Source organism: Phascolarctos cinereus, unplaced genomic scaffold (assembly GCF_003287225.1).
Source record: "Phascolarctos cinereus isolate Bilbo 61053 unplaced genomic scaffold, phaCin_HiC Scaffold_5;HRSCAF=322, whole genome shotgun sequence".
Taxonomy (NCBI): Eukaryota; Metazoa; Chordata; class Mammalia; order Diprotodontia; family Phascolarctidae; genus Phascolarctos; species Phascolarctos cinereus.
Genome location: NW_027555958.1, coordinates 437,068,570 through 437,096,138, shown reverse-complemented (window position 1 = coordinate 437,096,138; position 27,569 = coordinate 437,068,570). Strand labels below are relative to the sequence as shown.

General features: G+C 34.7%; 1 protein-coding gene across 1 annotated transcript in view; it reads left to right on the top strand.

The window, feature by feature from the left end:
* COL24A1 (collagen type XXIV alpha 1 chain) overlaps window positions 1–27,569 on the top strand; it is a 353,333-nt gene that overhangs the window by 117,789 nt on the left and 207,975 nt on the right. The window contains 1 exon segment of the mRNA XM_078155798.1: window positions 16,020–16,073. Within this exon segment, the coding sequence (XP_078011924.1) occupies window positions 16,020–16,073 (54 nt within the window).

Here is a 27,569-nt window from a genome sequence, read left to right as displayed (position 1 = left end):
ATAAACTACAAAAATTGGATAGGGAAAAAAGCACCATTGGAAGGAAAAACAATAGAGAAACTAAAGAGATGAACAAAAACCCACCAAAAAACAAAATACTCATATAGTGAAGAAACACTATAAAGCAAGAGAATGCCAAGAGAAAATTCCAGAAGAGTTATTTTTAAATGATTACAACTAGTTCTCCTGAAAGTAGAATGGAAAGACTACAAGAACCCTAGGAGTGGTTGGAAGGTTTAATATAATAATTGTAAAAGGCAGCTAGTACAGTGGGGAAAGCAGTGACTCTCAAGTCAGAGTATCAGTGTTCAAATTTCACCTGTGACACTACCTAGGTGACCTTGGACAAATCATTTAACTTCCTTAGGCTTCTGTTTCCTAATTTGCAAAATGATACTGCTGTCGGTGGCCTCTATGTTCCCTTCCACCTCTAGATCTATCATCTTGTGACCCTTTCATAAGAAATGAAATCAGAGCTCATAATGAAAAACTTGACAGGAAACTTTATGGCTTAGAGCAGAAGCTAGACAAACTTAGCAAACAAATTAAGAGCCTAAAAACTGAGGGAAAATTACCCAACAATGCAATGATATAACAAGAAATATTAAAGAAATATCAAAAAATAGCAACATTGGAAGACCATGTACTACTATATCTATAGTAAAAAATAGTCAAACTAGAAAGATAGGAGTCTGATAAATCATCTAAGAATCATTGGATTCCAAAAAAAAATCAAAGGGGAAAACATTAATATCATTATTACGGGAAAATCATAAAAGAAAATTGCTTGGAACTATTGGAACTAAATGGCAAAATGGAGATTAAAGTAATGCATAACATATCACCAGAAAGGAGCCCCTGATTCAACTTACCAAGAAATGTGATTGTAAAACTACAAAATGATTTCAAAGGGAAAAAATTACATAAGCCTAGGAGGAAGATCATATAGAAAGAAAATTCAGTGATACTTGCAAATGGCTACTCCAAACAATATAAAATGAAAGAAAAATTGGATTTTGCTATACTATCAAATATCATGAGATAGAAAACCATCCTTAAAGCCAAGAAAAACCTGGATTCAAGTCCCACCTTTGACATATATTAAGTGTATAACCTGGAGCAAGTCATTTAATCTCAGTGTCCCAAGAAATTTCCTGACTATATTGTAAAACAGATACCAATCCGCATTTATACAGGGAGTGTGCTCATGAGGACTTCTCAACCCTCAGAAATGATGGGTCCAACAAACAAACAAGTAAACAAAAACAACTTAATCATAATCATTTAATGTAAATAGGATGAATTCACCCATAAAAATTTACGAAAGTGGAAGAAAAGATTAGAAATCAAACCTCAACAATTTTCTGTTTACAAGAAACATGAACAAAATAGAGACTAATAGTTAAAATGAAGGGAGAGATTATTTCTATCATCATCTTAGATGAGGTAACAGTAAATATGCTGCAATATAATCAAGAGAAAAAATGTTAAAGACATCATAGATAATGAAACAATATCAATAGTAAATATTTGCTTCAAACATCATAATATTGAATCAATAAGGAAAAAGCTAAATGAATTTTAAGAACTAGATCAGAAAACAAGAATTGTTGGTCATTTCATTTTGCCTTTTGAAGACTTTCCTACTGTTTCAGAAAGATGGGGGAGGGGAGGTAAAAGATCTATTCATAATGCTACAAAAGTTACATATGGTAGAACTTGAATGATTATTGAATGGGAAACAAAGACTATAATTATTTTTCAGTACCTAGCACAAAGCCTTGCATATGTAGGTTCTTTTAAAACAATTTTATTGATACCTTTTGTTTTTATGTCACCTAAATTTTCCCCTGTATTCCTCCCTCCCTCTTCCAGAAAGTCATCCCTAATAACAAAGGGCTTTAAAAAAAAAGAAGAGGAAAATCAGCAAAATTGATCAAATCATTTAAAATTATGATAATATATACAATGTTCCATACCTGTGTGCATCCCTCCACATCTGTAAAAAGGAATGGGGGAAGATATATTTTCATATCTTTTTTTGGGGGCCAAGCATCTTCTTGAAAATTTTACATCATTTATTTCTTATTGTTTTGTGGTTGTTGTTCTTTTAAGTTACATTTTTGTAGTTATTGTGTATATCATTTTCCTGGTTTTTCTTACTTCACTTTGCATCAGTTCATGTAAGTCTTTCCAGGTTTTTCTGAAACCATCCTGCTTATCATTTCTTATAACATAATAATATTCCATTACAATCATACACCGCAGCTTGTTTAGGCATTCCCCAATGGATGGGCATCCCTTTGATTTCCAATTGTTAGCCATCACAAAAAGAGCTGCTATAAATATCTTCCTGAGTTCAAATCCAGCCTCAGACACTTATTAGCTGTATGACCTTGGGCAAGTCCCTCAACCCTGCTTCCTGGAAAATGAAATGGCAAATCATTCCAGTATCTTTGCCAAGAAAACCCAGAAGAATCTGACATGAGCTCAACAACAGCAACAGAATTCCTGACTGCAAAGCCAGTACTCTATTCACTGTGCCACCTACCTGAAGAAATCCTAGATAAATCAAGAAAAAAAAGGAAAAAAATTGAGAGAATAAACATAGCCAATTATCTTGATTATTTTTTCATTCATTGTTTAAGTAAAGCAATATATTGCCTTCAGATAGAGAAATTTTTGCCTGTGAAACAATGAATGAAAAATTAATCAAGATAATTTACAGCTCCAATAAGTTCTGACAGGTTAAAGAATAAAATCAGGAGTGGGGAGGAGGCAGAATCAGCCTATCTGTATATTGCTAACAAAACCCTGAAGGAAGAGATTGGAGATTTTAAAAATTAAAAATGTATATATACTACATATATAGGAATTAACATATCAAGAGACAGGCAAAACTTATATATACATAAATAGAAAACAATTATTTTTAACAGAAATAAAAGAAGATCCAAAGAAATGGAAATCTTTACTGCTCATAGATAGGCTATACTAATATACTAAAAAATAATACTACTCAAATTACTCTATGTTTAGTGTAAAAAAATAAATTACAGAGGAATGCTATATGAAATGAAATAATTTTTAAAAATCAATTTGGAAGTATTCAATAATACCAAGATATTTAATGAAAGAAAAAATGAAGCAATAGAGCAACAACATTTAGTAAGTGCTTTCTACATTCCAGGGTTTTGGAACCAGATCTCAAATTATAATACAAAGTAACAATTATCAATACTATGTGTTTCTGGATTCAAAAATTAAAAGATCAGTGGAATACACTAAATGAGAAAAACCTAGGGAAAATGTGAATAGTGATCTAATGTTAGAAAAACCTAAGAACTTAAGCTACTATGGAGATTCTATTTGACAAAGGATGCTAAGAAAACTGATAGTAATGTGGTGGAAAAATTGGTGTAGGTCAGCATTTTATTCCTTGTGCTACAATAAATTCCAGACAAATGAATAATTTATTCATAAAAAGTTATATCATAAAGAAACTAAAGGGAAATGGAAGGTAGTATTTTTCATAATTATAGACATGGGAAGAATTAGTGATTAGATGTGAAAGAGAAATGATCATATATCACAATACTTCAAGAGATCTGTAATTAAATAGATTCAGTTATTTCTTCCAAAAAATGAAGAGTGAAACAAATTCATGATTCTCTAGCCTAGGAGATTCTCATTATTTTCTTTTCATAAGCACACTGAGTGCCTTCCTCATATTACCTCTCTTCAAAATTCAATTATTTTTTTTTATCTTGAACTTGGGCATTTCCATATACATATTAGAACGGGGGGGGGGGGAAGAAAATTGTACCTGAAACTAAAGAGCTTTATTATGTCTAGCTTGTTTTTCTTTTTAATTATGTAATTTCAACCCATAGCTCTCAATGCTTTTCTGCTTTTATGTACTTCTGTGTAGCCATCCTCCTGCTCTCTTTTCTGTATTAAAAAATATCTCAGTGACCCTATTTAGTTTTTATTTCCATACCCTGTCCCTATTCATGCTCATCTTCCTACTCTTCTTGCTGGAAAAAAATAGTAAAAATAAATAAATAAAAGCCCTTGTAACAAATATACATAATAAATCAAAATAAATTATCGCATTATCATGTCCAAAATGTATTTCTTTCTTACGAATTTTGAGTTTATCTCATCTCTGTCATGTAATGGGCAGCATGCTTCATCAGTCAGCATAGTTGAACATTGTATTGATCAAAGTTCTCATTTTTAAAAGATATTTTTCTAAAAATTGTTCTCCTGAGCCTGCTCACTTCACTCTGCATCAGTTTTACAGGGTGGGGAACCTGCATCCTCAAGGCCACATGTGGCCTCAAGGTTACAGGTTCCCCACCTCTGATAGTTCCTAAATTTCTCTGAAACCATTCATTTCATCTTTCATATGATAAGTAATATTCCATTGCATTCATATGCCATAATTTGTTCAGCTATTACCCAATAAATGGACACCCCTTTAGTTTATAGTTCTACTACAAAAAAGGCTACTGTAAATATTTTTGTACATATAGGGTGTTTTTCTTTTTTCTTTGAGCTCATTGAGTGTATAAGCCTAGTAATGATATAGCTGGACCGAAGAGTTTTATAAGTATTCATTTGTTTCCTCCACAATTTTATTAGGGTATAATTGGACAAAAAGGTTCTAAAATTTCCTGTATTTCTTCTTCCATTTTAAATACATCTTTATTTTTCATTTCTGATAGGAATAATTTAAGAAGCTAACTGTTTAATCAGATGTCCAATTTGTTTTCTTCTTTCTTTTGTTGGCAAAAGGATTGAAATGTAAATTTCATCTAAGAAATGCTTGAGTTGCATCTCATAAATTTTGATCTGTTGTCTCATTATTGTAATTTTATTTGATTAAATTTTTTATTGTTTCTGCAATTTGTTCTTTGACTCACCAGTACTTTATAATTATGTTCTTTAATCTCCAATTACTTGTTGATTCTTTAAGGGACATTTATGAATATTGGGTTGAATTTTTCTTGCATTATTATAATCAGAGAATGATGTATTTAGTAATTCTGCTTTTCTACACTTTTTGGGTAAGGTCCTTATGCCCCAGTTCATGTTCAATTTTTGTAAAGGTGTCATATACATCTGAGAGGTATATAAATTCCTTTGTATTCCTAATCACTAGAGATCTATCATCTCTATTTTTTCTAAAGTGTTAACAAAGTCTTTAGCTTCTTTCTTATTTATCTTTTGATTAGATTTGTCTAGGTCTAAAAGGAGGTATTTTAAAGTACCCCATTATTATAATTTTATCTTCCAATTTTCCCTTCAGCTTAATGAAATTTCATTTTAAATATTTGGGTATTTATATTAGGTACAGATGTACTAATTATTGATGTTGATTATCTATGTTGCCTATAAGTAAAATTCAATTTCTCTGCTTATCTCTTTTTACCTTATCTATATTTACTATCGCCTTATTTGAATTCGTGACTACTGCCCTCCTTTTTTTTTTAAGTTCAACTGAAGCATAACATATTTTTTAATAGCACTTCATTCCGACTGCATAAGGATCTTTGAGTTTCAAATGTATTTCTTGTAAACAACATATTGTGGGATTCTGACTTCTAAACCACTTGGCTATTCTCTATTTTATAGATGAGTCAATCCCGTTCACATTCACAATCATGATTGTTAATTGTGTATTTCCCTTCATCCTGTATGTATTCTTGTAATTTCTCCTCTCTTTTCTCTCACAACCTCCTTCACAAAAAAAGGAGGTGGTAGAAGAGAAGTCATTTTACTGAAACTTATGATCTTACATGTGAAAAAACCACTTGCTTCTATGCTGCATTTATTCTTTTCTCTTTGCTTCTCATCCTGGGTTCTTATTCTTTCTTCCTTTTATCCTCCCTTTATATTCTTATCCACAATATTCAAGTTTGTTTTGTTTCTGACTGCTCCCTTACTGATCCTGCCCTTTTTCATATTTCATTCTACCCCCACTCCATTTCTTTCCCCTACTGCTTCCCTATTGAGTTTAATACATTTATAGAGGAAAATTTGTGTGTGTTTGAGTGTTTATGAATGTGGTCTTCATCTTATGTACTGCTATTATATAATGGTGATATCCACCTGGTTATTCTGCCTTTCCTACCCAGCACTGTCCCCTTTTCCTCCAATTTTGGTCTTCTATTGAAAACAAAACAAAACCATCCATAAACCTATTATCATTTTAGCTTCTTTATGACTCTTAAAGATATTAAAGTTCAGAGAAGTTTTTTGTTTCTTATCTCTTTATTAACATGTAAACAATTTATCCCCACATATTCTCTTTCAATCAAACAAATATGTCTGATTTCCCATATTTCTCTTGGTGCACGCATTTACATTTCAAAACGCCTATTTAGTTCTGGCCTTTTAAGACTGCTTAGAAATCCTTTATTCCATTACAATTCTATTTTTTTTCTGCTTACAGGCTCTTAATCTACAAATATATATATATATATATATATATATATATATATATATATATATATATATATATGTACACATATATATATATATACACATACAGAATTTACAAAAATTTGCAATGAATTGCATAAAAACCTTAGAAACAAGAGAGTATTAATAGATAAGGAAAGAAGAAATATTAAACACATCCTTTCTTTACCACAATGAAATAGAAATTATATTCAGTAAAAAGCAGTTGAAGAAGGGTTAGGGGCAGCTAGGTGGCACAGTGGATAGAGCTCCAGCCTTGGAGTCAGGAGGACCTGAGTTCAAATCTGTTCTCAGACACTTGACACTTACTAGCTGTGTGACTCTGGGAAGTCACTTAACCCCATTGCCTAGCCAAAAAGCAACAACAACAACAAAAAAAAGGTTAAAATTTAGAGACTAAATAATTTAATCCTAAGGAAATGGTATGTTAAAGAACAAATTGTAAGAAAAAATAGGTGATTTTATCAAAGAAAATTGTGAGAAAATAACAAATTTGTAGGATACAGCCAAAGCAGCCTTTATAGAAAAATTTAAAATTGCCAAGTGTCTCCACTAAAAAAAGAGAGAAGGAACAGATTTCATATGCCAAAAAATTGGGCATATGACAACTAGAAAACCAACAAATTTTAAAACCTTAATGAAGCCCCCCACAAAAATTTTGAAAATCAAAGAATATATTAATAATACTGAATGCAAAAGAAATCATTGAATTAATAAATAAGACTAGGAACTGACTTTGGGGGGAACACATAGATTAACTATTAGCTAATCTGATTAATAAGAAAGTAGAAAAACCAAATTATTAGCACCAAAAATGAAAAATGAGAATTCAAAACAAATTAAGAAGAGGCAGAGAAAGTTACTAGAAACAGTTTTGCCCAACTACATGCCAATACAACCAACTGAAAGAAAATGCATATTTACAAAAAAATATAAAATGCCCAGACCAACAGTATAAGAATTTAAAAATTCAGATAATCCATAACTGCAGGAAAAAATTGAAAAAGCCATAAATAATATCTTTTAAAAAACAGTAACAAATGAATTTACAGATGAATTCTATCAAACATTCAAAGAACAGTTTATTGTTAGGTTGTAAGCTTCAAGGACTGAGGGGATGATGTTGCCTTCTAAAGTAAAAGGAATTTGTGGGGGGAGGGGTAGATAATGAGTTCCATTTGGGACACATTAGTTTAAGATGTCTATTAAGCGTCATGAAAGATTAGCAAATTGTTTATAGCACCATATCAAAAAAGTCATTGCTAGATTGGATTTATGCCAGGAATTCAGGTTTGATTCTATATTAGGAAAACTATAAATAAAATAAAACCTAATGATAACAAGAACAGAAATGTTGTGAATATGTCCATAGATGCAGAAAAAAACTTTTTAAAAAAATACAGTGCCCATTTATATTTTTAAAAGAACACTAAAAGCATAGAAATTGATAGACCTTTGATTAATATAATATATATGTAATTGTAATAAACTAGAAATCTTTCCACTGAGATTAAGTAAAGCAAGGATATCCATTATCACCACTAATATTTTATAAAGTACTAGAAATACTAGCTATAGCAAAAAGAAAAGAAAAAAAGATTTGAAGGAATAAACATAGGTGATAAATGAAATTATCATATTTTGCAGATAGTATGACTATCAGATAAAACTAGGGAATCAATTGAAATATATTGCAATTAATAAATTCAACAAAATTTTGGGATATAAAATAAGTCCATATAAGTCATTGGCCATTTTATGCATAACCAACAAAAAGCAGCAGGAAGAGATATAAAGAAGAAATTCCATTTACAATAACTACAAAATGAATAAAATGCTTGGGAGACCATCTACCAAGACATATGGAAACAATATGAGTATGATTATAAAATACTCTCCAGGGAAATAAAGACTGACCTCAATAATTGGAGACATTAATTGTTCATGGGTAGACTGTGCCAATATAATAAAAATAGCAAACCTACCTAAATTAATTTGCTTATACAGTGCCATGCCAATCAAATTACCAAAGGAGTATTTTGTAGAGCTAGAAAAAATAACTAAATTCATATGGAGTAATAAAAGTTCAAGAATTTCAAGGGAAACATTTTTTTTAATGGAAAGGAAAGGAGCCTAGCAAAAGCAGATCTCAAACTACACTACAAAGAATTAATCATGATTTGATGCTGGGGAGGGGGGTATGGAATGAATCATTGGAATGGAATAGGTATTCAACTTATAGAATGAAATCAACCTCATAGTCTACTGTTCAACATACCTAAACACCTGAGCTTACCCCATGTCTTACTAAGGGTAAAGACTCACTATCTGACCAAAAAAAAAGGACTGGAAAAAATGAAAAGCAGACTTGGAGAAATTATATATAAATGAACACTTCACACCACATAATGTGGCAGATTCAAGGTTCACTCCTCCATTCTTCTCTGGACCCCACTGCTGATTCTCTGGATATTTTCCTCCATCATTCCCTAGAAGCATTCTCATCCTGGAGAATCCCTCTGCCCTGTGGCCCCTTACTCTGATTGGTCTGTTTCTCCCAGAACCTTCATTTTAAGGAAGCCCAGACTGGGCCACATTCACTCCTTTATTCCTTTCTGGCCTTGCTCCTTACTCTACAGACTTCTATTTCTGCCATCCCCCAAGCAAGGTTATCTTCTGCCATGGATGTGCTGGAAAATGTTCAAAAACTTGTTTTCTCAGGGGGGAAATGTACACACTAATCTCTTTTAAATTTAATCTGCATCAATAACATTTTCTCTGATACTTTAAGTCTAGACAATGAAACAATTCCTGATTTGTAGCTTTTGCTGGTTTCTAAGGACTAAATGCACACAATGAAAATTTAACAATTGAGCCTTGCAAGCTGGTACGAATTGGCTCTAGCACATCCCTGCCTTCTTCCCATTTCCTTCATCTTCCTTGTATGTGTTGTCTTCTCCCATTAGAATGAAAGTTGCTTGGGAAGGGACTGTCATTCTTTTTGTTTCTATTTATCTTCCCAGTGCTTAGCATAGTCCTGGCATATAGTAAGTACTTAATAAATGCTTACTGACTTATTGACTTGACATTATTTAGCTATAAAAGATCACATCATTAAAAAAAAAAGGATCAAGGAAAAAATTACCTTTCAGATCTATGAATGTGGAAGAGTTTATGACTAAGCAAGGTAGAAAGAGGATAACAAAGAACAAAATTGACAATTTTTATTACACGTAAAATTAAGGGTTTTTTTCATGAATAAAACCAATGCAACTAAGGATGGAAACAATTAGGGGTAATTTTGCAGCAAATTTCTCTTTTAAAAGGTCTCATTTCCTTAAAGAACTCATTCAACTTCTAAGAGCCATTCCTGAATTAAGAAATTATCAAAGGACATGAAGAAGTGGTTTTTAAAGAAGGAAACCCAGGCTATCATTACCCATATGTAAATACTCTCCAAATCATTAACAGTTATAGAAAGCAAATTAAAGCATTTTAATTGGTTAAATTAATTGTTGAAGGAACTACAGGAAAATAACTACATGAATACATTACCGGTGGAGCCTATAACTTGATCCAGCCATTCTGGAAAGCAATTTGAGACTATGCCCCAAAAGTGACTAAACTTACATGCTTCTACGAGGCCTACACCCCCAAAGGAATCAAATAAAGAGGAAAAGGACCCATATGGACAGAAGTAATTATAGACTCTCTTTGTACACTTGCAAAGAGCTAGAAACTGTTGAACACATTATGGTACGCTAATATAATGAAATAATATTTTGCCGTAAGAAATGATAGTTTTAGAAAAATCCAGAAAGATTTGTATGAGTTGATACACAGTGAAGGGAGCAGAGTCAGTTGAATAACTGAAAGGACAAACAACTTTGAAAGATTTCAGAATTCTGATCTAAATGATCTACTCCAATTCCAGAGGACCAATCATGAAGCATATTACCTGTCTTCTCATAGAAAGGTGAAAGATAAGATGCGGAATGAGACATTTATTTCTAGATATGGTCAATGCAGAAGTTTGTTTTTCTTGACTATACATATTTGCTACAATAGTCTTATCCTTCTCTCTTTTGTTTTTTTTTTTATTTGGTAGTAGATAGAAGGGAAAAAATAAAATTTAAAGATAGATAGATGGTATGATAGTATGATATGTATGTATAGGTATAGGAACATAACCTCATAACAAAGGCAACCAGCAGGTAGGCAGGAAGAGGCCTCTACACAAGATAGTATTTGAACTGAATTTTGAAGGAAGTTAGAGAAGCCAAGAGGCAGGAGTGAGGAGGGAAACATTTTATTTCAGGGAGAAGTTGTGATTCTTAAAAGACCTATGTAATTTCCCCAAGACAAGCCATTCTCTTCTTATTCAATTCTGAACCCAGTTCATGGTCCATTTGTAGCTCCTATCCCATGTATATATATAGATGGATCACAGCTACAGGTTGTCCATCATCCTGCATATCATACTTTGGATAATCAGAATTCTTCTTCCACTTACTTTTTCCTTTATGTATAGTTAGGTCAAACTCTTGAGTAACTACATATCTCATTTAGGATGCTCCGCAATGTTCTGAGAGTTGATGCAATCAGCACAAGGTCATCTGCAAACAAAGCATCTGGAGGACTCCACCATTTTAGGGAATCCCTCTTCAACTTGGACTCTGCTTTGGAACTCTTCCATGACAGTATCAAACACCTTTGGTGAGCATGTCTCCCTGTTCTATGTCTCCATTGATATTCATCATCAGGAGAGTGGCAAAAAAGTTGTCTTTATTGTTTCATCTTTCATGAAATCTTGTATGAGATTTACATCTGAGATGCAGACACATTGTTGGAAGAAGGTCTTCAAGGCAATGCTTTGCTCTATTGAATCAATATTTTGTTATAGTCGAACAATAAACACCATGGTATCTTAGATTCTCTGTACTTTACAGTCAATTACATGATTATAAAGATGTGTTCTATTATGGAAAATTGCTTAGGAAAATCTGCCTATAGTCTTCATTGAGACTATTCTCAATACATTTATAAATTATTTTCACAAACATTTTTGAGGTGGGAAAGTAGGTATATGAGTTGGTAATTACCAATATTCCTTAGGTTATCTTTTGGGATGGTGATGTCTAAAACTCCCTCACACGCACACACACACACACACACACACACCCTTTGATAACCTCTAGTGAGAACCATCTCTTAATTCCCTTACAGTTGTGTCAGTTTTTATTCATTTATTCAATAGGCAATTGTATTAGGTGCTAGGGAAACAAAGAAAAAATAAAATAGCTCTGGCCCTCAAGTACCTTATATTCTATTGGGAAAAGATATATATATATATATATATATATATATATATATATACACACACACACACACACACACACACACACATACATATACATATACATATATAAAGAAAATTAGATATAAATGACATACAAAGTAATTTTGAAGATGGGGGAAGCCATCAACCTGGGGGATTAGAATACACTCCCCCAAGAAAATAGCACTTTAGCTGAGCTTTGAAGAAAAGCTAAGGATTCTGTGAAGTGGAGATGAGCAGGAGGTGTGTCCCAGGATGAGGGACAGCCAGTGAAAAGGCACAGAGATGGGAAATAGAATACATGTACAGGGAACAGCTAGCTGGAAGGCTAGTTTGGTTGAAGTGGTGAACATGTAAAAGAGAGTAATGCATAGTAAGCATGGAAAGGTAGGCTGAAGCCACATTTTGAAGAATTTGAAAAGCCCAACCAAGAAATTTATATTGTATCATAGAGGTAAAAGGCAACTCTGGGAGCTTCTTGAGCTGAAGAGTGGCATGGTAAAATCTCTACTTTAGGAGCACTATTTTGGTAACTTGTGGAAAATAGATAGGAGAGGGATAGGTCTTGATGTAGAGAGAGCAGTGTGGAGCCATTCTGATTGGGGAAAGATTTTTCCATTAGATACCTCTGATAAGCATGTAACAATAAAAAAAAAAAAAGGAGACTGACAAACATATAAGATTACAAACTATTCCTAAGTAGATAAAGGGTCAGATGATACAAATAATTTTCAAAATAATAAAACTCAGTAACAAAATCACTAATGAGCAGCAAAATGCAAGTTAAAATAACCTTCAGATAGCATATTACAAATATCAACTCTAGAATGGATGGTAAAAGATGAGGAAAACTCATTATTAGAGGGAATATAGGAAGACAGGCTTCTTAAAAAAAAAAAAGAAAGAAAGAAAGAAAGAAAAACAACTTATTCTCTAACTGTGTGACCCTGGGCAAATCACTTAACCCTGATTGCCTCACCAAAAAGCAAAAATAAATAAATAAATTAAAAATAAAAAACAAAAACAAAAAATATTTATTTATTTCAAACTTAAATACAAAAAGACAAAAAGAATATTTCCATGTACACAGCATAACATAAAAAGAGGATTCAACATAAAATCATGAATTTCTATGCATTTACTAAATGCTTAAAATTTTGCAAGGGAAGTTATTGAATTGCTCAGAGCCTTTGACACAGAGAATAACACTGAAACTATATCTGAAGTAGGTTATTTACAGCACAAAAAGAATCCACACACGCAAAAAAAGTTCAAAGCAACATTATTTGTAATAAGACAAAAGTTGGAAAACAAACCAAATAAGTGACCGATGATGGGAAATAACTGGACAAATTATGCTGAGTGAAATGGAATATTGAGCATTGTAAGGAATAATGAATATGATAGATTCAGAGAAACAAGGAAAGATTTGTAGGAACTTCGAGGTGAAGAAATGAGAGGCAAAAGGACAATATACACATGGACTACAACAATGTAAATAAAGTCAACATGGAAATCAAACAAAACTGTTCAAATACAAGGAAGGATCAATGTTCATGTGATAATTAATGTTAAAAGACATATCTCTCCTTTCTGTTAGCAAACAAACCTTAGGGAGTGTGCTTTGTAAAATATTTCTATAAGTATTTTTAAAGTGTCTATTGTATAAAAACAAAATGTATAAATGAGTTTAAAATACTTAGAATATTTATTTAAGTTCACTTGGACATAATAGCTTTTTAAGGAACTAAGTATTAATCATTTTCCTAAGTTAATAAGATTTTTGCAAAATTAACAAGTCCCAGATGTATCCCTTTCATAATAAGAATTTTTATAAACCAATTTTTCTTAAAGAGGGGACTATTTTATGAGTATTTCTTTTGGGTAATAACAAGCATTTGATGCGTTTAAGCCTAGTTATTTGCCTGGATTCTAACACTAGAGTATGTTGATGGGAGACAGAGAGCCAATCTTTCTTTTCCCAAATCCCTAGCTCACCTCCTCAAAATACCCTAGATATTTAAGACCTGTAGCAGGAGAGGCAAGGGGACAGTGCATAGGGTCAATAGAGGAAACCATTAGATTGTTCCTCAGCAGGGTAGGCATGCTTCAAGAAGATTATTTTGGCAGTCATGTGGAGGATAGCTCAGAGCAAGAAGAGACTGAAAGCTGAGTCTAAGAGGCTCTTCAAACAATCTAGAAAAGAGATGATAAGGGGCTGAAGTAGGGTAGAAGTCACATGAGTGGAGTTAAGGGGAAAGATGTAAGGTAAATTATTAAGTTGGAATCCAGATTTGGTAAATGATTGAACCTGAGGATTTAAGGATAATGAAATATCAAGGATGTTACCTGGTAAACCAACTGGGTGACTGACTGGAGAATGGTAGTACCTTCAACAGAAATGAAGTTTGGAAGAATGGTGAGTTTAGGGGGAAAGATGAGTTTTATTTTGGATATGTTCCGTTTGAAATGCCTACAGGACATTGAATTAAAAATATAAAATAAAAAGATATGAGGGCTGCATATATGTGTATATATATGCATATAAGTACTATGCATTATATAAATATACACATACAGATATGTGTATATATTTGCATATGCGTACATATTTGTATCTGTCTATCTATGACATGTGCCAGCAAAGGTATGATCATTGATTCCAATTTAGGGGGTAGAATATGGGAAATAATTCAGCAGTAGGGATTGAGAAGAAGTAACCAGTCAGTTATAAGAAGCAGGGAAGAGGATAAACCAAAGAACAAAATGGTACCTGAAAAGCAGGGTGTTCAATATTGTAAAATGTTGTAGAGAGGTAAAGAAGAATGAGAGCAGAGAAATGATTGGATTTAGTAACTACAAGATCATTGGTAATCTTGTAGTGAGTAGCTTCTGTTGAGTGAGATAAGAACTCAGGTTTCATGGGGTTGAGAAGCAAATGGGAAGGGAGGAAGTGGAGACAGTGAGAATAAATGTCACTTTCTAAGAATTTAACTGTGAAAATGATCATAGCAAATGGCCTAGACCAAGCATACACAAAGGAAGTCCATCGTGGACACAACACAATTTTAAAGGCATTCATCTTCAAGGTGTCTGAAAAAGGGGAGGATACCAAAGATGTACAGAAATATATAAATTTTATTATTACCCCCAGAAAAGCAACCCAGAGAATATCAAGAATTATTGGCTCAATTCCTACTTTGCCACCTTTATATTTTTTGGTGGAAATAATGTCTACATGTTATTGATAGCCTTATTGATGAAGGTTTGGGAAGAGAACAGGCAACCCTTCTTCAAAGATAATCTATAGTGGATCACATCTTTATAGTCACACAAGGGACGGAAAGGTATAGCATATATAAGATCTCACTGTATTATCTGTTTACAATAAAAAGGTTTTGATTCAGTAGAGCAAAATGCTGCCTTAAGAACTCTGTTCTAACAAGGTATTTTTTATGGATATGTCAAAATCATACAAGATTCCTTGATAGATTTCACAACAGTGACAACTTTGTTCCATGACCCCCTGATCATTGATATCATAATACAGAGAGATGTCTACTTGTCAAAGATGTATACCACTGTCTCACCTCTCAGATCCTGCACAGAGTCCAAGTCCAAGAAGGAATCCCTTATAGATGGTGAGGTCCTCCAGATACTCCTGTTTGAAGATGCCATTATGGTGATTGCGTCAAATGCCAGAATACTGAAGAGCCTCATTCACAATGACTCAAAAGACTTGGGCCAACTCTATGTCCAGGATGTAAAATGTTAGTTGAGAGGATAGTAGGGAGTAGGGTTAAATAAAGGTATTTTATTTTCCTTCTTTTAAATGAGATAAATAGCCAGTAGATTGGAAGAGAATGAAGGTTAGAGAAAATGGAAATGACCTAAAAGGCAATCTTGGAAGGAGCCGAGTGCCTTTCTAAGTCACTAACATTAATTCCTTTTATATTACTATTACTTAAAGATGAACATAGATGAAAATATTTTTAATAATGAAAAGTTTTTATAATAATATTGGAACCTTTTAATAAATGTTATTTATTTTTGTTAATTTTTATGTGCTAAACCAATGAAAACTTGAAGGGCATAATTACATTGTAAGATGCTAGCTCATTATATTCTTGTCTCTTCGTAAATTATAGTTATATGAAATCTTATCCTTCTTTTATTTTCTTCCAATTTTTAGGGACAAGCAGGTGACCCAGGCCCCCGAGGACCATCTGGACCACCAGGACCAGAGGTAAAATATTGGTGAAAGAATAATAAAATTAAAAGACTGTTTAAAACCAAAGTTCAATTGATAAAATGTGTTTTCACATAGCAGTTTTAAGGGAACATTTCAGAAGGTTTAATATCTGTGGACATAGATTAGATTAAATCTTTTTCTTGCATTAGATGCTATCTGACAATGATCTTTGTTAAACTTTGGAAGCTGGATTGGTGAGGGCAGAGGACCACAGAGTATATGGTCTCCAGCTACTTCTTCCAAAAGGAGGAAACTTGTATAAATAGATACGGTTGGTGTTTCTCTAGGAAGACTTCTATATTCTAACTATAAAGCTCCTACAGAGCTTTACCCATTGGAAAGTCACAGTCTTTGAGGCAACAGGAATTAAAGGGATCAAAGATTTTGTTTTTTTAGAAATGAAAGGACTTCTTTGGCTACCTAGTGATCACCAGTTATTCAACCTTTACTTAAAGACCTCACGTTATAGGGAATTTGCTACCTCTTAAGGTCACCCATTCCACTTTAGATGATAGCTGTAACTGTTAAATTTTTCCTTACATTAAATTTACCTCTTTGCAAAAATCATCCATTGCTTTTAATTCAGCTATCTGTGGCCAAGAAGGACACATCGAATCCTTCTTTCCTTGAATGATTTAAAGAGAGCTATCTTGCACCCCACCCCAAACCCACCAATCTAGGCTTCTCTTGACTATACATCACCAGTTTCTGATACCTTTCCTTCCATGACATGAAGTTGAGACCCTTCAACCATCCTTGGTTATTCTTTTCTGGATGCTCTCCAGATGAGGCACAAAGAACTAAACAGTGAGACTATTACATATTAGAAGGTTATGCTTCTTTTAATTGTCTTGTTTAAGAGTAGAAATTCCCCAGTAGACTGTGGTATTAGTCTCTTCTTTCCTTGGAACGTTCCCCTTTTAGGGGATATGTGGTTCCACCCAAATAAAGCTATGCCTCACCCTGCTCTAGCCACCTAGAGTGGATACATAGCTTAGATGGTTTGGATGTTGGTTATTTTCACCTTTCTATGGTGGCCAATAAAATGAACACCTCTGTCTTTCAGTGTCACACAAGTATCCTCTGGGATACTGAAGTGTCAATAGTGAAGCTTATTTTCCCTTTTACTCTTTTGTCTCCCAAAAAGTAGGAGTGAACACTTTAATCTAATTTGTATACCCCTTTCAGCTCCTGAAATCATATCATAACAGACCCAAACTTGATGTATGATTGGATCAGGATGTCAACGATAGTTTAATTAACATGTACCTCTTAAGCTCATGTTAAGCTCTTATTGAATATAGAAATATATATATATATATATATATATTCACAATTTCTTCATTTTTACCAATTATCATTCCAATAATTGTCAAACTTGTTAAACTGTACTTATTGCTACTATCCCTACAGGATTACACCTCCACTTCTTTTTATGTAATATTTTATTTTCCCTCAATTACATGTTAAAACAAATTTTTGTCCCCTACCTCTTTCACTAAAATTCCCCCATGCCTCATTTTCCTATAGCAATGACCATGGGTTTTCGCAGACTGTGCAGTGGATGGAGTAAGGCCAAAGTCATGTAGGTTCTCCTAAATTAGAAAGAGCTAAGTTCTCCTTTATTAGAAAATAGCATGGGCTACTTCTGTATATCTGAGAACCACCCCTAGCTAAGTTCTGAGAGGTTCTGTGCCAAAGAGTTGGCCACTGGATGGTAAATTTTTTGGCAACAGTAATTCACAAGGACCATTTACCAGGAGGTTGTGATCTGCTTCAATGAAGAAAGCATCCCCTCGAAAAAATCATGTCTTTGTTAGTAAAGTCATTCATTTCTTCACCCAATCTATATACACTGAACAAATATCTGCTTCTTGCAGTTCCCTTTATTTCTGGACTTGCCCATGGTAACAGCTTACTTTGTGCTTCACTCACTTGGCCTTTCTTTGAATTTCCTTTAGTGGAGCTAACTTTAGGATTTATTCTTTTCATATTCCTTTTCATATACACTTCTGGCCAATTAGACAATTTTTCTCTGGCAGATCTCTACAGAGCCTCCTTCCTCACTTCCAATAGCGTACCCCTAATAATCCTATGATCAGAAAGGCAACATGGCATAGTGGATAGAGCACACTGGGTTTGCAGTCACAAGTCCTGGGTTTCAATGTTGCTTCTGACATCCTAGTTACCTGCCCATGGAAAAGTGATTTCTCATCTCTGCTGCAGGCAACTCCTGCAAGACCTTAAAGTGCAGATGAAGAGAAGGATTCCATGCCTACATTTTCCTACACTGATCAAATCACAGGTCTAGAATCAAAACAACAACAGCAACAACAATACTATTTATATAGCAATTTGAGGTTTAAAAGGTGCTAATATACATTATCTCATTTGACCCTCATGGCACCTATGAGATAAGTGCTATTGCTATCCCCATTTTAGACATGAGCAAACTGAGGCCAAAAGAGACTAAATGAGTCATCCAGAGTCACAGGGCTATTAAGTGTCTGAGGCAGGATTTGAAATCAAGTCTTCCAGACTCCAAACTAGTGATGTGCTAAATGGAGCCATTGTTGGGTTTTCACTGTGAGCATTTTCGCTGGGGAAATCAGCAAATGCTACAAATCAGGGCTTGATTTATTGTTTTTAATTATCTAAATTTAAGAAAGTAATGGATAAAAATGTCAATAATGTAGATTAAACCTAAAAGCGTATTGTGCATATACCTCTCCCTCCCTTCCCTTCCTCTTCCCCTCCCCCACCGAGGTCTAGTTGTTAAATATTTACCTTCATACTCCTATACCAAACCCAGGATTCTATCCACTCTCTACACTACCTAGCTGCTAAAAGAATAAAAAAGAATACAGAGTAAAGAAAAGAAATACTAGAAACACATTCTCATGCTCAGCTGAAGATGATTTACATCATACTCCTAATGCCACATTTAATATCTGTTCTTGAAATGTATTTGATGCCCTCCACTTTGGGCCTTGAACTTTACAGAATGTCTACTTCCAAACTGTATTCTTTCTTTCATTTTTCTGTTGATGTCATATAGTGGACAACATTCTGTTAAGAAGTCTATGAACATGCATCTGATTTGTTGCGTATCTTGTAACAATTTAGACGTTGGTTTGATGCTTAATTTATAATTGCTTTATTTCCTGGAAGCTTACTTGAAATAGAAGCTTCAGAGATTTTCAGTTTGGGTTCTCTTTGCAGTCATATTGTCCTGAGTCATATACCACATGAAGAGAATGCCCCTCAAGCTCACTCTCATTCAAACATATGAGCTGAGGGGAAGGCACAGGGGAAGATATGTGAGGATATAATAAAGTATCATATATACCAGAAAACTGAGAGAGCTGATTTAGGGTCAGACTAATTTACAGATCAAGAAAAGCAAACAAATACCCAGGATGCCAAATGCCTAGCCAGTTTCAAGGGGCAGTAGACTACTGATGCTCTCTCCTCTAATTTCTAAAAGGACAAAATATTTGTCACACACTACACAGATGCCACTTAGCGAAGTCTAAGCCTGACTGAATGTTTTAATAAATGCATATTCTGTCAAAATGTCTAATTTAAAATGTGCAGGAAACCATTACTTCAAAATTCGTATTTAAAAATAATCTTTGCACTTAGTTTTAAAGTAAAATAGAGTAACATTTAGAGTAACAAGTAGAGCTAAGTGAAATAGAGTGACATTTAAATTATCTGCCATATGATTTTTGTGGGAAGGGAGGGAATTTTGGATAAGTGAAATTTCTGCATAATGGAAATGTAACTCTTTCATTACCGACTACTTTTAAAGTGAAAACTATTCTAGAATGTTAGATGTATTCTTCTGCCTTTTAAAATGGAGTCTATAGAAAGTGGTTTGACTTTTTTTCACAATAACTCAGGATCATGATCATAAAGAACTTTTGTTGTGTTGGTTCGTAGATGTAGCTTCTATGTTATGGAACACAACGTTTCTCCCAAAAGATGCTCTAGAAATTGCTTTATTTAAAAAAAAAAAGGTCCAGGGGTCAATTTATTGGCTTTGAGTCATTTTTTTCATTTGTTCATTCAATGAATTTTTATCAAGTGCCGATATTGTAAAAGGTGTTATGCTATTCTGACAGGAACAGAAAGGTGACCTCCTTCATGAAGACTAAATGAAGGATGCTCAGGCAGATGACTTTCTAGGCAAATATGGCTACCTTTCTACAAAATTAATTGAACCAAAGGCCAAAGAAGTTCTTTTTCTTCCAAGTTTATCTTGCCTTCCAGAGACATGTATAGGATTATAGACTATGGAATAGGAATCTAAAGATCATCTAATCCAACCCTTGACTAATGCATAAATCCCATCAGCAACATTCTTGACAAGTAAATGGTCATCGGGTTCCCACTTGAAAATTTTTAATAATGCGAACCATTCCACTTTTTTGAAAGCTTTAATTGCTATTATTTGCTCCTCATGTTGAGCCTGAATCTTTCTAATTACTGCCAATTCTACTCTCTGGAGCCAAGAGGAAGAAGTCTAATTCCCTCTCCCCTATAACAATCTGTCCAAAATTTGAGGACAGCCATAATGTCCCTCCTTATATTAGACTTTTGTCCAAGCTAAACATCTTCCATTTTTTTTTCAACTGCTAGCCATATGGTGGCGTTGAGGCTGCTTACCAACCTCATTAGAAAAATACAATGCTCGACAGCTAGGTGGCGCAGTGGATAGAGCTCTGGCCTTGGAGTCAGGAGGACTTGAGTTCAAATCCGGCCTCAAACTCTTGAGACTTGCTAGCTGTGTGACCCTGGGCAAGTCACTTAACCCCAAATGCCTCACCAGAAAAAAAAAGATATGATGCCTCAGAATTAGAAGGGCCCTCAGAAGCCATCTATTCACTTTCATTCATGAGTAAGAATTTCCTCTAAAACTTAACTCCCCAAGTGGCCACCCAACCTTTGCTTGAAGGAGGGAACTGATTCTCATGATGAAGCACTATGATTCAGTTATTAAAGGCTGGGGTGAAAACAAGGAATAACTAACATCACAATTTGTGGGATTGAAGAGCACTTGTATGCAAGTAGATTACCTGGATTCTAGTCTTCGTTCTACCACTAAGTAGCTATGAATTTTTTTTTTCAAAAAGAGAAATATTCTCTATCACTAATCTTCTCAGACTCAGTTTCCTCATTTGTAAAATATTTTCTACTGTAAATATAAGTATTTATATTGCATTACATATGAAGGTATTTTCTACCATAAATAGATTCCTAACATTCTTAACATTATGTGATTCTTTGCTCATGTTTTTGATATTCCAAGAATGCCTTACTCCCTGCTCCATCCCTTCAAGGTCCAATTCCAATACTACTTCTTCCATGTAACTTTCCTTGATTCATCCCAGCCCAAAGTAATTCATCATGCCCTCAAATCTTCACGTACTTACCTTATTCTAACCTACTGATCTCCTTAATGCCATGAACCTTCACTTAGCAGGTACTAAATATAAGGTGACTGAATTACATTTTACTGAAAAGATCTGATAAATTAACACTGAGCTATAAATGGTTAATCACTTCAATGTCTTCTCAGGTGGCATTATTTTATAATAGAAAGCAAGAATTCTTAAGCCAAATGCATGATTCTCCCAGCTGAGTAAGTGGGGAATGTATGTTTTTAGATGAAAAGCCTTCAGGGCATCCTTAAAAATCATACAACTGCTTCATCTCTCAGGATTAATGGCATCTATTCTAAAGTTCAATTCTCCATTGTTCAATGGAATTAAAACAATTTCAAATCCTTGGATGTAAATCTGAACTATTTGCCTTTGGCATATAAGATGATTGTCTTTGAAAACCATCTGAACAAATGTCACTTCAAAATTCTTCCAAGTATGTATTTTCCTACATCCTAATATTTTGCTTATTGAAGGCAAAATGGTATGTTGCCATATGGCCAAAGAAGTTTACATATCTGCACATCCAAGCCTTCAAAGAAATATGAATTCCAGAGATATAAAAAGATAAAAGTTATATGTTTTGGAACATGAGATTTTAATATCCCCTACCTTCTTGGGTAGACATGTCCGATTCTCAGAAATGAAGGATGGTACATTCAGGTCTTATTTCTTTCTTCAAAACAGGCTTAGTATAGCAGCATACTTGTAGGAACCCAATATATTTATCTCTTCTTCATCCTGGGGGTCGGGGGGTGGGGATCCTACTAACAAAGTGGGAGAACAGTTTTGCTGTGCATTGATTTTTCTACTGACATCCCTGGGCAATAGAGAGAGCCAAAAAGTTTGAAGTTTGCATGATATTTTTGCAGAATGCGGCCAGTTGTTTCCTATCAAATGGGATGAGACAACTAAAATAGCTTTTTTCATTTTTTTCTTATTTTTATTGTCTTCTGTTTTTACATTACATTTCTTTCCAACTATATCCATCCCCTACTCTATCCAAGATTTCTGGTAACAAAGATTTTTTAGAAGAATAAGAAAGTCCCATGACCCCTCAGTTCTTATTCAGGCCATCCCTCCTACACTGGTTACATTGTCCTTCCTTTCCTTTTGGTGAACCAGTTCAATTCTACACCGTCCTCTTGAGACTTATCTTATCACTAATCTTGCCCTGCCAAGCCTCAGACTTGGATTACTTCCTCCTTTCCTACTCACATGTAGCTGAACAAAGCTAAAGAAAATCATGAAACAGTGTTGCCTGGCTCCCTCACAAATTTATGTTACATAATCTCAATGGGGCACTCACTGAAGCAAGGTAATCCTTTTACACCTCCTCTCCATCTCACATCATTCAGTTGCCCGATGCTGTTATCTCCTCCATTGTCTCTGTCTCACACAAAGAAGTCTACCTTCTCCTTGCCAAGGCAAACCCCTCTACACACACATGAGGGATCCCATTCTATTCAGTCTTCTTCAGCAGATTGATGTTTCTATCATCCCCAGTCTCTCACTAAGCCTGAATTTCCCCTTGTCTACTGATTGCTTCCCTACTTTCTACATGTCTCTCCCACTTATCACCTCCTATCTCTGCTGCCTTTTCTTTCACTTGATTTTAAGCCTTTTGCAGGCTGTCTTGTGACTTCATCATTCAAATGAAACTGCTCTCTCCAACATTACCAATGACAAATCCTCATCCTTTTTGACCTCTCTGCAGCCTTTTACTGTTTCAATCACCCTCTTTTTTTGATACTTCTTTCTAGGTTTTTGTGATGATCCTTCATCCTGGTTCTCCTCATGACCTGACCACTTATCATTCTCTTTTGCTGGATTTTCATCCAGATCACCTCCAGTAATCATGGGTGTTCCACACCCCCTCCCCCCTGCTCTGTCCTGGGCCCTCTTCTCCTCTCTGTACACTATTTCATGATGTTGATCTCATCAGCTTGCATGTGTTCAAATGTCATTTCTATGCATATGATTATCCAGTTCTAACCTCTGTCCTGACCTCCAATCTTGCACGTCCAACTGCCCAGAGGACATCTTGAACTGGATGTCTCACTGACATCTCAAACTCAACGTGTTCAAAATGGAACTTATCTTTACCCTGAAACCCTGCCCCTTTCTGAATTTCCCCATTACTGAGGGCAAACTACATCCTCTCAATTGTCCCGGCTCACAACCTAGGTGACGTTTTTACTGCTCAATTGCACTTATTCCTTGTATCCAACTTACTGCATTTTGTCATTTCTACCTTTACAACATCTTCTATCCACTCACAGAGCCATCATCCTAGTGTAGGCCCTCCTAATGTCATGCCCTGACTGTTGGAATAGTCTTATTATCAGTCTCTCTCCCTCAAGGATCACCTGACTCCAGTCCATCCTCCATTCAGGTGCCAAAGTGATCTTCCCAAGGGCACGTTTGACCTTATCACTCCCTCACTCAAACTCTAGTAACTCCCTATCACTTCCAAGGACAAACATAAAATCTAAAATTCTCTGTTCAGTTTCTAATGAACTTTTTAATCTGGCCTTTTACCACCTTTCCAGCCTTTTTATACTTTATCACCCTCACATACTCTACAATCCAGTACTACTGGCTTTCTTGCTCTTCCGTGCACATGACTCGTCATCTCTTGCAACCCTTCTTACTGGCTGCTCCTCTGACTTCGCTGACTTCCTTCAAGACTGAGCTCCAATCATACCTTCTACAAGAGACCTTTCCTGGTATTTCCCTTCCCTCTCCACACACACACACACACACACACACATACTATTACTACTAGCACTACTACTACTACTACTACTACTACTACTACTACTACTACTACTACTGCTGCTGCTGCTGCTGCTGCTGCTGCTGCTTCTACTCCTGCTCCTGCTCCTACTTCTACTACTAATTCCCTTCCTCTGAGATTACCTTCTGTTTCTCTAAAATTTTGTATGTGCATCATTGTTTGCATGTGCCTTCCCCCTTTAGAATATGACCTCACTCAGGGCAGGGACTATGTTTTTCACTTGGTATTACAAACATTTAGCAGGTACCTAGTACCTTACTATGGCACATAGTAAGCACTTAATAAATGCTATTGCCTGACTGATCATGTTCTCAGCTCTCCCAAGCAGTTAATAAAATCAACATAATTATAGAAAAATCCCATTTATTGGATTTGAATCCTGGCTTTCCTTGTTATTTGTGTAACCTTAGTCCCATCATTTAATCTCTGGAACTCATGTTCTTCTCTGTAATAAAAGGGAATTAGAGCAGATATGTCTTTTCCAAATCTAAATCGTCCAAGTCTATGAGAGGATTGTAAGGTGTTTTGAAATTAAATAAGGGAGAAGTCAGTCCTGCTCTAAGTGGACACTGTGAGGGATATGAACCTGATAAAGACATAGTTCCTGCCATTAATAAGCTTACAATGCATTTGAAGAAACCAGAAAGAAAACATACTTTGTATAGGGTTAGACTAGGTGACCTCTGAATTCATTTCCAACTCAGTGCTTCTAATGAAAAAAAAAAAAACTAAAAGGTTGTATTAATGGCAGCTGAAGGGGGAGCGTACAAAGAATACAAGTTCAAGAGTGAAATTAGGCCTAGAAGAGAAGGTAAGATATTGTAGAGAGTGGGAAGGATATGAGAAAGTATAGAATGAGAAATATGAAAGATTTGTTTAGGGCATTATGGAATTGAAAATACTGACTAAAGTTGTGTTAGGGTAGACAAACTTGAGAAAGATATGTTTTGGGAGGAAAGAAAAGAAAATCAAGAAGTTTTTACTAGAATACCAAAATGTTTAGACTTGTTCTTCTATTCAGTATAAAAGCGAGTGAAGAATGTTAACTGAGGAAATGGAATAATTATTCCTACTGGAACAACATAGTTGTATGATACCATTCTTAATAAACTAGGAAATGCTATAAATAATAATAATGGTAACTGGCATTAACATGGCACTTTAAGGCTTGTGAAGTGCTTTCTATATGTTAATTCATTTGATCCTCACAGAAAACCTTGGGTGGTGGGTGCTATTATTATCCCCATTTTATAGATGAGAGAACTGAGATGAAGAGAGTTAAATGACTTGCCCAGGGTCACACAGCTAGCAAGTCTCAGAGTCAGTATTTGAATTCAAGTCTTCCTGACTTCAAGCACCACTCTGCATCTACCTTTTATTAAAGGCAACACAGTATAAAGGGAAAAGTATGGGATTGTGAGTCAGACGACCTGGGTTTGAATATTAACTCTTCCAGTTACTATCTGTGTGACTTTAGGCAAGTCACTTCAGTTTCCTGGTTTTAGTTTCCTCATCTGTAAATAAGAGGTTAAAGCTTAAGTTTCTCCAAGTTTCCTTCCAGCTCTAAGCCTAGTATCCATGATGCAGTGGCCCATTCAGCTAAGGCTTTGACTGGATGGTATGGGGCAAGGCATGAGAGTTGTTCTCCCATTATATCATCCTCTAAAGGTTAAAAAATGTCTAGTCCCCTTTTATCAACCAATCACCTATGCATTTATTTAAACTTTCATGAACCCTTTAATTTCATATTTCATCATGATGAGTTCCACAAATATCTTAACAATTCATTGAACTATTTCCTTTTTATTTTGTTCCTAAGCTACCAATGTTTTTATCCTCAGGGTTCTCCGAAGATTCTTATAGGCCTAGAGCATGTGGGGACTCTAATGCCCAGGAATCAGGACATAGATGGTGATCTAGTAAAGGGGAGTGTGAAGGAGTGGTTGGACATGTAAGAGGAGCAGGAAAAAATGTCACATGTAACAATATCTTCCAGTGGAAAGAGAACTGGATTTGGAGTCAGAAGACCCATTTTCATGTCAATTCAAATTGTGCCTCTGGTACTTGCTACCCGTAAGACTATGGGAAAGTCACTTAACCTCTGGGACTCAGTTTCCTCATCTGAAAATTGAAGAGTTTGGACTAGATAACTTGTAAGATCTCTTCCATATACAAATTTGTGATCTTATACACCTGGATAAGAAATCAAGGGACAGCCTTTCTGGGAGGAAGAAAGTAATCAACAATCAGTCATCTGCTAGAGAAAAGACAGTGAGGATGAGGACAGAAGAAAAGCTATGAAGTTTAACAGTTAAAAGGCTGTTGTAACCCTGGCTACAGCAGTTCCATTGATTGCTTTCAGATAGCTTGTTAAGAAAATCAAGAAAAAAGATAGTTTGAAGAGGGATGGGATGTTCAAGAATATCAAATGATTTAACGACCCAAGAAGAATAAAACTTAAGAAAAACATTATTTGATTTGGCAATGAGGAGATCACTAGTGAATTTAAGAAAATCATACTATTTCTTGTCAGATTAGAGAAAAGTTTTACGTGGTTGTAAATGTAATTTTTTTAAACTTGTATTTCCTTTATGGAAAAAGTCATGAAACTTGATTGTTTCAACTGATTTATTTGTTTTCCCTACTAAGGATAAGATCTTTTTAACTTAAAAGGACAAAACCAAAATGACAAATAGGGAGTTGAAACCAAAAATAAAGAGGAAGATAGTAAAAGAATATCTAGAATTCTCCCACTAAGTTCAAGTCATTTTTATGGTATTTCTGGGTTGGTGAATTAAGGCACAATTTAATAGGGATAAATGTAAAATCTCATATTTAGTTTCAAAACAAAATTAACTTCATAAGTGTAAGATGGAGAAGATATGGTTCATTTAGAAAAAAAATTCCAGAGGTTTTAGCATACTGTAAGCTCAGTATAAGCCAGTTTGATTTGGAAATCGAAGAAAATAACGTAGTTAAGGCTTACATAGTAACCCTGGAAACAAAGAAAAGTACAAAATTACCTTCAGTTCTGTGCAGTACCCTTTCATTTCTAGAGTGACAGTGGTAGATTGGCAGAAAGGGGGCCAGAAATTACTAAGAATCACAGTTGTGGTTTTTTTAAAATCTATCATAAACTTTAAGTTGGATGTTAATATTGTTAATATTAGATCTTTGTCCAATGGCCAATGAATAGACCTACTCATGGAAGAACTGAATTATATCAAACTTGATATTCTTTCT